Source organism: Hydra viridissima, unplaced genomic scaffold (assembly GCF_058129835.1).
Source record: "Hydra viridissima isolate aposymbiotic clone 2 unplaced genomic scaffold, HvirCarnegie_v1 scaffold_6, whole genome shotgun sequence".
Lineage (NCBI taxonomy): Eukaryota > Metazoa > Cnidaria > Hydrozoa > Anthoathecata > Hydridae > Hydra > Hydra viridissima.
In genome coordinates, this window is record NW_028324305.1 from 12,513,300 (window position 1) to 12,527,013 (window position 13,714).

The following is a 13,714-nucleotide window of genomic DNA, read 5'->3' on the forward strand; positions in this document are numbered from 1 at the left end:
ATTCGCTTTCCAGTCCGACAAAAGTTGCAATTCAACAAACAAAAAAATCAAAACATTTGTTGCCTAACATACATAACGTTGTTACCAAAAACAACTACACGGCATCTGCTTCATATTTTCAAACATCAGCTTCATATATTCAAACATCTTCTAACAAAAATATTAATGATCAATCCCCAAGACAATCTTCATTGAAGCAAAACAATTTACCTCATCCTATGCCTAACGTAAATTCCACTTCCTGTCACAATGATGCATCAGTGTCTCTCTGCCAACCAAGACCCAGTCAAACATGTAGATTGGGAAATTACGGTGACCCGCCTGCTTCATTTAAGTTGATGGATCAGAGGTGTAAGTTTTTTTAATTTACTTTTTACCTTTGCTAGGCAGTAATTATTTTGAAAAGTATTTTTACTTATTTTGTATTAAAAAAAAATCTATAAATGATGTGTTCCATAAGATTTCAAAAAGTGCTGGAATGGTATACCCACAAGTATACCGGGTAAATTTGTGTATACCGGTTTTATAGCAGGCCTAATTGTCTTTCCACTCCTGTTCCAGAAGTAGGTCTTTTTAAATTTTATATTGTGGGCCTTTGTCATAGCTATTTCCGGGGCCTAAATGTATTCTTAGTCCACCCAGTTTTTTTACAATGCTATACTAGTGTTTTTACAAAACTATACTAGTAGTTTTTACATCTAGGATTAGGTTCATTAATACAATAACTGTCATTAATAGGAGGTGAAATAAGAAAAGATTTTTGAAACAAAATTGCTCTTTCTGATACCAGTTGTTCTAACAACAGCTTTATTAGTTGCTGAGAAAACTATTCTTTTGCTTTTATGTTATAAAATAAAGTTGATCCAAATGTTTTTGTTTTAGGAATGCAGTATGGGTTGTTTATGGAGTTGGCTGCTATTAAAGCTGGTCAGGCAGATATTGTTGCCAAATTAGAAAGCTTAGGTAGGAGAATAGAGCCAGCAGATTCAAGTTTCCATCTTACAAAGTTTGACACCATGGAAAAATTTGAAAATTTTGATAGACAGTTATTATTATTGATGAATAATATATAATATTTTGTTCCTTGTTTTTTAGCTGCACTTGTATCGCAAACTAACACAAGGGAAATCATAGATAGATTCATTGGAGAACATTTAAAGCATGCTCCTCGTGGATTGACTGCAGATTATGAATAATGAGTTATTTCATATAAAATATATTTACACCTGAAATCTTGTTTTTATTGTGTCAAAAGCTATTTTTATTTTGTATAAATATATTTTTTATTTTTTCAAAACCATAAAATGCAACTTTATAGATTGATGATTATAGGATATTTTTTGTTTTCAGAATGTTTTTATCATTATTTTAATTTTATTTTTGATAATTATTTGTTTCACCAGAGCGGAGTGTACATACATAGACTGATTAGGGAGAGCATGCAGGGAGTGTACATAAATCACTGATGGTGTGTGTTGGTGTAGAGTTTAAGATAGATGCAGCAGAGTATGTATACATACACTGATTAGAGAGAACAGGCAAGGAGTGTACATACTTTAACTGACGGCTTTATTAGGGGCAGCGGTCTATCAAGTTAAAAAAACAATAATTAAACTTTTAGGAAAATTTAAAGTCTACAAAGAAAGAGTATATATATACTCTTTCTTTGTAGACTTTAAATTTTCCTAAGAGTATATGTATGTATGCATTTTTTTTAAACTAGTAAAATATTTTTATTTATCTTTTGCATAGTGAGCGCATTGAATATCTGTTTTTTATTTTATTACTATTTCAAATTGCATTTTATTTATCTTTTAATTTAGATAACCTCCCAGTATTTAAACCAAGTTACGCTCAACTTTGGTCAATTGCAATACCTGATTTAGAGTTTGAACTTTGTGACATTGCAAAAACACTAAAGCATCCTGTAGCAAGAATTTAATTTAGTTCATATCTTGTTGGAGAATGCAACTTGATTCTGAGTTGAATTTTCAGCACTCGGTATTTATTGGTGACCTAATTTAACAATACTTTATTATACATACTTTTAGTTTTTTGCTTAATATATTATATATAGTTAGGGGTAGATGAGGCTCCTTAGCCGTGGTGAATGTTTCCACAGCAAAAGGAGCCTCAAGGTGAAAATCTCACCATGGGTAAGGAAAAACATGATATAAAATCCACACAATATTGTGTGGTTATGTGGTAACTATTATTTTTATAAATTGTTTTAATTTTTCTGTGTGCATTCTTAAAATGACATTTAATGTTGTTCAAAAATTTGTAGAATACTCATTTAAAGCAACTTTGTGGGCTGTCACCTTTGCATCTAGTGAGTTAATGTATGAACAAGTTAATGCAGAAACAGATGCAAATATAAGAAGATGGAAAACAAAAAAAACAAATTATTTAATCAGATGTTATCACATAAGGTGAGTACAGGTCTTTTTCTAATCACGTGCATCATTTATTAGTTTTATATATATATATATATATATATATATATATATATATATATATATATATATATATATATATATATATATATATATATATTATATTTTTAATTCTGTCGACTTTTTTGTTTTATCTTTTTTTTATTAAATCCTTATTTATTTTTTAGCAATCAGAGTATAAAATTAGAAGGCAAATGGCTTTTTTTATTTTTTTACATTGTATGTAGTATTGTTTTCTTAAAATTATTTAATGATTTAGATAAAAGAAAACAAATAGCAACACTAGAAAATCTTGTTGCCAAAATAGTTGGCGACTCACCAAGTAAGATTTGTTTTAAAAGTTTGTGATTTAAGATAATTATTAAGTAATCATATTATTTAAGATTTTATTCGTTTCTTTTTAGCTAAATCTGATTCATTAGATAAAGTTTGATGCGTGCTCTTATAGGAGAAAATATCGACTGATTCATTAGATTATGTTTGAAGCGTGCTTTTATGGGAGAATAAATCGACTGATTCGTTAGATTAAGTGTGCTCTTTGTGGATTGAAGCGTGCTCTTCGTAAGTTGCAGATCTATGACTTTGTACTTATTGGATATAAGGAGGATATTTTAACAAAAGTGCAGCTTTTATTACAAATTCAAAATATTTATGTCAAGAACTAATATACTGACTAATAAAACTATGTAATTTAATATGTATTAAATATTTCCTCGACGATGTGTTTTTTTTCTTTACACGAATCTAAACACTTCGTAATCATAAAGCACAATTATTGCTTAAATATTACGTGCCAGATTTAACGTAAAAAGCACGTCTTTTGGACAGTTCATGGGGACCGAAAAATCACTTAAATACTACGTGCCAAAAGTAACGTGAAAAACACGTCCGTAAATCACGTGAATTGGTCATTTCATGGGGACCAAAAAGTCACCTAAATGTCACGTGCCAAAATAACGTGAAATTCACGTTTTTGTCACGTCTCTGTGCCTACTGGGCTGAACTAAAATTCTAAGTTAAAATTAAAAGTCCAAACTTTTTGTCCCAAACTGAACCGTTGTAACAAAAAAAGCTCTTTAAGAACCCAAAATCTTTTAAGAACCCAAAAGTTTAAAAATAATGAAGTATGGAAGAGCTTAATTGTACATTTTTATGTTTCGAACTGCACATGTTAAAAAAAAGCTGTTGCGAATAAAAGAAATTTAGGACAAGCAAGATAGTAGAGAGAGAGATATTCTTACCCAACCTCCCCATTTAGCAACGCTCTTGATTTTTTAAATAGAGAACCCGAGCAGAACTGAATTCCGACTTTTTTGAACAACAAGCAAGAGAGTTGGAATTCTTGCCGGTATTATACTCAACCATCTTTGTCATCTTTATCAAGTAGTATCAAAGTTATTAACCTTTTAAAATTACTTAATAGTAAGTCTAATCACGGGAATTAGTTGAGACGTCGTCTTGGTCTCAACTATAGAAGCTGGAAATACACAAATTTTGCTTAGTAATGAACAGCTTTGAATTCTGAAGTTCATTTAAGTGATACAGTTTTAAATGTTTTTCCATCAGCTTTTCCATATTCAATCCTTTTTCCTAGTCTCTATATTCAAGATGACTGAGGGTAATTTCAATAAACTTGTTGAAAGTACCTAGTTTATTGAATATTATCTCATGACAAGTAATTTTTTAAAACAGGAATATAGCCTTTATTAACAAAATTTAATTGAAATTTTTTATAACTTAATTTATAATTAACTAACTCAATTTATAATTAAGTTAGGTAATGTCGACGTGTTATCGTATTTTTCTGCTATGAAAAAAAATCAAATATTGTACAATTATCGGAATTTTTATTTTTGGAAGGTGTAAATACAAAACAAATCTATGAACGATCATTAGAAATGTAAAAGGACTCTTCACCTCCGCTTGCAAGACACTTCACCTTCACTCGTACAACTGGGATATTGAAAACATAGTTGAAGCCTTGAAGATAATCCACACACTGGACGTCATAAAACGTCACAACACCAAAAACCATTCGAAAAGTCCATATGGTGCCAGATGATTGACGATTGAAATTACGTGAAATAATTGAGGCTTTCAGCATTTCAAAAGGCATGAAAAATTATGGATGGAAAGTTTAGTGGTTATTGGCGTAACATTTGCTATCAACTGATCAAAAACGTGTTCGAATGCTTGTTTCTCAAGCTTGTTTAGATCGTTTTAAGCAAATTAAAATGAGTTTCAAGTGTCATTTTAAAAATTAGAAAAAACAACAGTCGAAACTATGGGATCACAAATAAATTTTATTGGTTGATTTACAAAGATAAAACAACCAATTCTAAACGCAATAACCCTGTTCTACGCTCACGATGTTTTTCATCCAGTTTATCCATAAAACAAGCTTTATGGATAAACTGGATGAAAAACTTCGTGAGCATAGAACAGGGTTAGCAAAGAAAAAAATCATTTTTCATCAAGACAACTTATGTGCACACAAAAACGTTTTGACAATGGCTAAAGTTAACAAATTTAAGTACGAATGGCTTGACCACTAATAAAGTAAATTTTCATTTTTTAATTATATATAAATTTTGAGTTTCAGGAAATGCTTTAAATTTTTGCGCTCAAAGTTTATTTGCAAAATTAAATCTTTCGACAAAGGATTTTTTAATCTTTTCCAACGTGTTCTCAATTACTTTCCCACGTGTTTATCTTTTCTAAAACAGAATAAAACGAAAAAATCTGTTTTCAATTTTACGTTAACTTTTTTTTTCAACGTTAGTGTCTCTTCATCTTCTTAATCTTTGTTCAATACTCATTATTCAATAATTTAACTTATAACTTAATATTTTATTGACCAAAACTTTTTATTTTCCATTACTTGTATTCATTTCGCATCTTAAAGAAAAAGAAAAGAATAATTAGAATGCTCTAAAAATGTCAAAAACACAGTTCAAAAGTTTAACGTTAACACCACGGAGGTAAACAATACATAAATTTGGAAGATGGAGAACAATAGTAAATGTTAGAAAGAGAAAGAAGATTGCACTACAAAGTAGTGCATCCCGCCATCGGAAATTGCGTAAATGCGTAAATTCCGATGTGAGAAATAGTTTATAAAGGTGACTCCGATGTGATTTAATCTTTTTATTTTCCGATATTTTCCGATGGTTTGTGGTGGCTTGCAAAATTTTGCTGTGATTTTGCGAAAACTTCGTAATTATAGATAAATACATCGGAAATACCACAATATTACAAGTTTACACTTTAAATACGATTTATTGTGAAATTGCGCAAAAATATCGTACGATAATGTGTAAATCTCGAAATATATCGGAGAGTGCGTGAAATTCTCCCCATCGGCCTCGGACTACATCGCACCTCCGATGTGATACCATTCCTCACCATAGCATCACATCGGAGTCACCTTTATAAACTATTTCTCACATCGGAATTTACGCATTTACGCAATTTCCGATGGCGGGATGCTCTACTACAAAGAGCGCTAAAACGAAAGTAAAACTTAAGAAAAAGAAGTAGTTTAGACTAAAGCAATCTATAAAAAAAATTTTATTTAAAAAAAAACCAACATTGTATTTGTATCATAAATTACAGATTATTTGGGATAATGAGTATCTTTGTTATAAGTGTTTAGATTGTATAGTATGTTCCTGGGGTTTTGGATCTCTCTTTAAACTTGCAGTTCAAATAATTAATTAGAAAACTCTAATGACCAATAATCAATGGTCTAATGTTCCATAATCCTTTTGCGTCCCCTTAATTTCTTTTTTTTTTTTTTTTTTTTTTTTAACATATGCTTTTACATACTATCAGAAAGCACTTTTAGTTAAAAAAAATGAAATAAAAGCATGGCTTTGTTTACCCAATGGCTATCGGTTGCTGGGATCACCAAATGGCTTCGATACTATTTCTCGATTTATACGTTACTGTTGTTATTTATTATTGGTTTCGGGGATTTTTCGTCATACTTTATTTTTCTTCATACTTTATTAAGATAATAAAAGTTTTAAAATTGTTTACTTGAGTTTGTTTTCAGTTAAACATTTTGTTATTAAACATTTTGTTATTAAACATTTTGTTATTAAACATTTTGTTATTAAACATTTTGTTATTAAACATTTTGTTATTAAACATTTTACTATAAAATATTTTGCAGATGAAAATTTGAACTTTGATGATGGTTTTGTGGATTTTTTTTGAATTAATTACTGACTTTGACCTGATGACATCTAAACTAATCTAAAAGGCAAAATAATTTACTTGCAATCGTCGCACCTCTTTGTACTGCAGGCAAGCGAAAGGAACATTGCAATAAAATCCTAGCGGAATCGATAGAGAAATACTTTCGTACCGCAATCGCAGTTTCGCAACTTAGTCATTACCAGATGAAACTTGTCACTTTTTTTAAAAAAAATTGATTCTTAAGATATCATCTGAAATGGAGTTTCAATAAAATTGTTTAGAAGTAGATTTTTGACTAAATCCGAAAATAACCCACTACAACAACTAAGCGAAGCTCTCTAATTTACCAAAAAAGATGTCTTTTGAAACTTCCAAAATATTTCAAATTCTTTGTGTATTCTTCCTCTGATGTTTTCTGTGCTTAGTTGATTAAAGACGCACCTAAAATCAGCTGATACATTTGACGAGTCTTTACTGGTCTCTGTTTGAGGATCATTTAAAAAGAAGACATTGATGATATTACTAAAAGATTTGGTTGCGTTAAACCACAGCGTTTTTATAATCACTTGCATTTTGTTAATTGAAGTATGCTAATTATTCCTCAGATCTTTACATTAACTCTTTAATATTTACAAATATCGTAACCAATGAAGCGTTAAACCCATAAATAAAATTTCCAGCTGACATCCGGTATAATGAATTCTGTGTAAAAGGAACACTCTTTCTTTCAAAAACTTGTTTGGTCAGTGAAGTCTTTTTGTTATAAAAAACTAAATAAATAGATAAAAAGAGGGGCCACCCCAATACAAAGACGATTTGAGAGGGATAGATATACTTCGATAGGCTAAGCGCATTCGTAAACGAAGGAAGGTAAGGATTTAATTCTCATGAAGTTGTTCCAGATTGTGCCCCTAATTTTGAATATTATTTATAAAATGAAAAAAAGCTCTCCTCTTTCCCTCCTCATCGCCTTCCCCTTCCCCTTTATCATTCCCTTTCTCTGGACAATTGAATGAGAATTTTTAATTCATTTTAAATCTTATTTTTAGTGATCTTGTACTTTTAGATCTAAATATATCTGTTTCATAATTTTTTCATTCTTTAAAATTATTCAATTTGTTGTTGCGTTTTTTTGTCTAATGAATTTCTTTTTGTAATTCTTTTAACGCTACTTTTTAAAGTGCTACATAGCAAATGATAGCAAATGAATTTGATAACGTTAAATTTGAACAAGATTGACTCTTTAGTTTGACTCTTTTAGAACCTTCCGGTTTACCCTTACTTAAAGAAAATAAAGGCTATTTGGCAATCAGCCTTTTTTAGGAGCCTTTTGGTGCCGAGATGGATATTACCTAATTTACTAGATTTTTTTGACGTATTTCTGACGCTATGCTTAAGAACTCATAATCTTTTTGCTCTATTGCTAAGACTCCACCCATTATTTTTAACAATTTTAGCCATATTTTTACTTCGTCTAATGTTTTTCAACTCATTTTTTTAAAATCTTTACTTTTGAAAAAATCTCGAAAAAATCACACAAAAAATTCATAAATATTAAAATTAATGAACTTCAAAATTTATATGCTAAACAACCCCAACCTTTATATGCTAAACATATGAAACAGACGTATATAAAAAGCATATATACCAAACATGTAGAGCAGTTCCTACGTAAAGTCCAATTCCGAAGATAAATATCAAGCTGATGATTTATTTCTACCTTGTAAAACACCTGAGACTTGGTTACCTATGAAGTAGTTAGCTCTGAAGTAGTTACCTATAAGCTAAAAAACTGCTTCAGAGCACAGTGGAAAAAAAGTTAAATTAAAAGTTATCACCCCTACTTAATAGATGATAAAGTTTGTTCTGAACCAAGAGAAAAAAACTAGAAAACTTTCAAACAAACCCCAAACCATAAAAAAAAATGTTTTTGTTAAAAGCTTTTATTAAGGTCGAACTATCAAATGAGCTTAAACATTTTTTGGATGACCCTTCATTTATAACGATGACATTAATGCTTTTCAACTCTAACCATTTAAGCCGATCCGGTAATTCTGACCAATATTTAAATGAAATGATATATTTTGCAATTATAACTTTTTTTGCTGATTAGTTGTTCTGTCAAATATGTTTGGAGCTTTATCGATAATGGCCAATTTATGAGATAAGAAATGATAACTACGGTTTTCAAAAAAAAAATTTCATTTACTCAAATTATTTTTACAGTTAAAAAAAGCATAATTATCATAGTTATCTACATTTAAAAATGGTAATAATTTCCCCCCATTAAAATAATTTCCCCCATTTATATGATAATAAAAAATAATCTTTCGATCAATTTCATTTCTAACACCGACATTTTTAAAGTATTTTTCTTAATAATGGGAATAAGAATATTGCTTTTGATGCTATCTCATGAGTAACAAAAAATTAACCGGATACATCTTGTATTTTCGGACTAAGTAGCGGAAAAAGGCATCGGATTTTCTTGCAATCTGTTTTACAACATGGAATTTCCTATATAAATGGATTCTATCAACCGCAGTTATAAAACCTATTTTACTCAAGTTCTTGGCAATTTAAGTCAATTTTTGAATCGCTGCTAATTGAATGTCTACTACTCCACTGAAACAAACTTTATCTACACTACATTGGAAATTTGCATCTGTTTAATCGAGCAAATGGTATGCGAAAAGTAATTAATCAACCGTCGTAAAGTAATCGAGTAATATTTTCGTTTTTCAAATCGTTTTATTCACTCTTTTTAAACATTTTTTCACAAATAAAAACATAGTTGGACTTATTCAGATTTTATTGAGAAAATAGTTTTAAACAAGATCTCCTCGTATATTTTGGTGCATTGCGAATAGAAATTTTTATGCGATATGGTAGAAAAATACAAACTTATTTTCTTTCCTATCGAGAATGATACTTCATCGATGGGATGACGTCGATCTTAAAAAGGGCTCTAAATCTGTTGTCTCCTATTTCCTGCGGAAATTGTAATAATACAAAATTGACCATTAATGAAGTTTATCTAGTTATCCTATTTTGTAATAAAAAAAAATTTAAAACACATCTGGTAATTGAGTTTTTTTTAACAAAAAACAAAAAAACAAAAAAATACATTTTTTGAAATAAATTTCCTTTTTACCAAAAGAAATATATTAAACTATAATACAAAGAATAAATAACATATTTTAAATACTTTTCTATCGTATAAATCTATAATATTAAAATCTGACAGCAAATATTGCTGAATTGGTATCACTCCAGAAAGTATTTGGACCCTTTTTAAAAGTTTTTTTTATTTCAAAGCCTTTGAAAGTATTTTGAGTACTCGGTAAAGGTTGTTTCGATATTTCTTAAATGTAACTCCGGTCGCCGTTCATAGAGAGGGAGATTGAATGAACAGCTTTTACATGATCGCTCTATATTGTGATGAAAAGGAAGAAGCGGGCGATGCAAAGGATGATCCCAGGGATTAAGGGGTGGACAGTTATGGATGTTATATACACCAGTTGAGTGATTTACTATAGGTAGTCGCTGTTTTCTTTGACGGCGAATTTTTGCTCGACGGTTTTGACACCAAATCTGAAAAAAAAACTTTTTTAAAAAAACAAAAGAAAACTACAAATTATCTGATAAAATTTGAAACTTAGTTTAAAATGAGTTAACTGATGAATATAAACTGGAAGACTTACTTGAATTCTTGATTCGGAGACTTTCAATTTTTTCGCTAACATTTGCCTAGTATAAGCGTCCGGATAATTGATTTCATTAAAAAGTTTCTCCAGCTGCTCTACCTGTTTCGTAGTAAAACATTGCCTTGTTTTTTTACCTTGCTCATTCGTATCATCACCTGTAAGATAAAATTTTATTTTAACACAAGCGAAAAAGTCAGGTAACCTTCCTTCAAGATTGTTTAGTCCTATAATCACGAGCCTTCTTTAAATAAAGTTACAACAAAAACAGAAATTTTTTTTACTAGTTTTATGCTTTGTACGAGATTGTGTTTTACTTTCTAAACATCTTTCATCGTCTAGCCCAAGTATGTCTCTTACAGAGAAGGTACTGCTTTTTTTTCTTGTCGGATCTGTTAAAATCTCTGAAGTAGAATGCATTGTGTTATTACCTCAACAGATATAAACTTAACTGATGCGCTTGTTAATATGTCACCTTATTTTATACTGCCTACTAAAGGTTATAATTGTTAATTAGTAATTAATCAACTATTTACCATTCAATTAATATTTCCGTCGGTCTAGCTCTAAACGCGTTATAATAAAATTAAGTATTCTTTTCATCTAGTATTGCATCTCCTTCGCAGATATAAGAATAAACTCAATTGATTCGGCTTTCCAATAAAATATTTTTAAAACAAGAGTTTTCATGAAACTCTGTATATCTCCCTAATTTTCTCTCAGGTAACTTCACCGGTCAAATGTGCGGATGTTTATTAGCTGATATTGATTTTTATAAAGGAGTACGCAATGCTTCTGTATGCTTTTTAATTATTGTTGCTAATTTCCGTTTCTGACAAAGTCTTATTATTCTAACATCTTATGATGAGGAAACGGCAGCACAGCGAGATTTGGAACCGAATAAAAATGCAAGGGAAAATTGTGATTGTATTTTTTACAATGAAAGGACTATAGGAACAAAGTGACGAGTTGTTTTTTATATTGATGCCGGGACTCCTTTGTATGATAGTAAATGAAATTTTTTCCGTATTATTTTTTAAAAGAAAACATATTTACTTTTAAATTTTAAAAAGGTAGTCAACCAATATTTTTTAATTTCGCACATTAAAATATACTTTTAATGTAACTGCCAACTTTTTTTCATGTCTTGTATTTAGATTATTTTCAATAAAAATATGAAACGTCATCAAATGTTTGTTCTGCGAAACACATCTATTACGTCATGTTTAAAACTAGCACACTCATCCATGCTACCTTATTACTAATACAACTGCGTGTTATTGTAAAAAAAAATTATTCTATTTGCAAACTATCACGCACGACGCATTCTTTAATACGTTGAGAAACCTAAATAGTGTTATACGTTAAAACATCATTTTTAACTAACAACCTATATCACTTTTAAACGTTTGATTTTCTAAGATTTGATGACTAATATCGTTACGGTTTAATGACGAAATGCTAGGATGTCTTTCCGTAATTTATCGAAGATTCCTGACATGTGCAATGAATTTGCCAATGTTATAGTTTGTAAATGTAATTATTTTTACTGAAATACAATATTAAGTATGCTTTTCAATACCCATTACTTTTTATATAAAAAATTAGACGTTCACTTTTTGCGAATACTTTAAAATGGTAACAATAAATAAATAATTACGTACGTTACAAAGAATCATTTAATTATACAAACAGAATATATATATATATATATATATATATATATATATATATATATATATATATATATATATATATATATATCAAGACTATTATAAAGAAAGAGAACTGTAAAAGTTAAGATTTCTAAAAGCTAAAAGTGATTGAGAAACAAAAATTTAACTGTTATATCTTTAGGAGAAGAAAAGATGGCGACTACTAAATTATATTATATTGCGATTTTTATGTTACATAAAATTGTAAATGAAATGAGAATGTTTTAATTTCAAAGACGACAAACTAAAAATAAGCCTTTTTATAATCGTTTTGGCAGTTATTATGGTTATCATTGAAGAGTTAAATGATAAAAACTTATTTTAAATTGAATTATCAAGGCATCAGATTCGGATCTTTCTAATCTTATGGTAAGCAAAATGTAATCACAAACAGTTTAAAAGAATATTTTCAATTAAGAAGTAACCTTCTTTTTTTAATCTTGACTTCCCGGAAACAAGAAACTAGGTAATCATGTATGGAAATTAAATTTCCGTTTACTTTGTCTTGAACTTCAAAAATAACTCTTGTTGCTTTAATTTGCGTCGCAGCTTTTACTATAGCGGTATGACGAATGTGACGTGACTTGATGTGACGTAATGTGACACATTTTAAGATAAAAAGCAACAGCTCACCGTATTTTAAATTTCCTTGGAGCCCACTTTTTTTCTCGGTGAGCATCAATCAAAATTTTTTAAATTCTAATTAAGTGATAAATACCTTTTGCGTAGGGCTAAAAAAATTTTTTTTTTTAATATTAAAAACAGATAATTGCACTCATGAGAATTGAATTTCAATATTGTTGGGTTCGATTATTGATATGCATGAAAAATTATTGATATGCATGAAAAATTGAAAGGCTCTCATCAGATAACAAATAATGACGAGAAAAATTTTTCAAAATTTGCATTTTGTTCTGTGTCTTTTAGAAAAGAAAAAGGAACGACACGACTAAATTATTTTGTTTAAAACACAAGAAGCAAAAAAACTCAACTTGTTTAAAATATCAAGATGTAAGTATTAAAATGCAAATAAGTTATAAAAATTATTTTTTTAAATTTGATATGAATTTTTTAAGCTAAAATATACCAAAATTATTAGTAAAAAACTTAGTGTAACATTAATATAAATATTGGCTGTAACCTTTACTCGATGTTCAAAATAATTCCATTTCTTTCTAAACAGAATTCGAAAGTTGGAAAAGAAACTTAATGAACTTAGTTCGGTTAAACCCTAATGTCTTAAATATAAAAAAGTGAAGTATGTCTAGGATGAGGTCTGGCTTAACTAACACTGTCGCATTTTTTATGGCTTAAAGATGACTCATCAGAAATAAAGTTATTTAAATTACAGTTGTCTAAAAATTGACTGAGAAAAACGATTAAATAATTGCAGCAAACAACTGGACGTGCATTTAAACAGCAAAAAATTTCATCTCAGGGATATGATTTGGAACAAAGTTAGTTGATGAGAAACATGTTTTATCTAAAGAGAATTACAAATTTAAGTAAAAAACAAGCAATACAACTTCGCTCCCATCTTGAGTTGTTCCCGGCAGCCGGTAAGAGTTGCTCCCGGTGTAAATTAGTGGTTACTGTTTAAAATTTTTGTGAAAATAGTATTAGATTTTTAATCTCA

General features: G+C 29.3%; 1 protein-coding gene across 2 annotated transcripts; it reads right to left on the reverse strand.

Moving 5' to 3' along the window:
* Window positions 1–9,773: 9,773 nt before the first annotated feature.
* On the reverse strand, window positions 9,774–11,116 carry LOC145190185 (uncharacterized). 2 transcript variants are annotated; one of them, XM_090090997.1, is made up of 3 exons: window positions 10,900–11,116; window positions 10,364–10,521; window positions 9,774–10,253 (listed from the first exon to the last, which is right to left on the reverse strand). In XM_090090997.1, the coding sequence occupies exons 2-3, from the start codon at window positions 10,403–10,405 to the stop codon at window positions 9,972–9,974; spliced, it is 324 nt and encodes a 107-aa protein (XP_089947123.1). In that variant the 5' UTR covers window positions 10,406–10,521; window positions 10,900–11,116; the 3' UTR covers window positions 9,774–9,971. The 2 variants fall into 2 exon arrangements, with proteins under 2 accessions (XP_089947123.1, XP_079923100.2); XM_080066974.2 differs by lacking the exon at window positions 10,900–11,116 and adding an exon at window positions 10,648–10,860.
* Window positions 11,117–13,714: the final 2,598 nt, after the last annotated feature.

What these genes read in the sequence shown, in the direction of transcription:
- LOC145190185 (XM_080066974.2), bottom strand. Translation starts at nt 10,783, where the DNA reads ATGCATTCTACTTCAGAGATTTTAACAGATCCGACAAGAAAAAAAAGC. An exon ending in TCGTACAAAGCATAAAACTA is followed by an intron (nt 10,522 to 10,647) that starts GTAAAAAAAATT and finishes TTTATCTTACAG; the next exon opens with GTGATGATACGAATGAGCAA. An exon ending in TCTCCGAATCAAGAATTCAA is followed by an intron (nt 10,254 to 10,363) that starts GTAAGTCTTCCA and finishes TTTTTTTTTCAG; the next exon opens with ATTTGGTGTCAAAACCGTCG.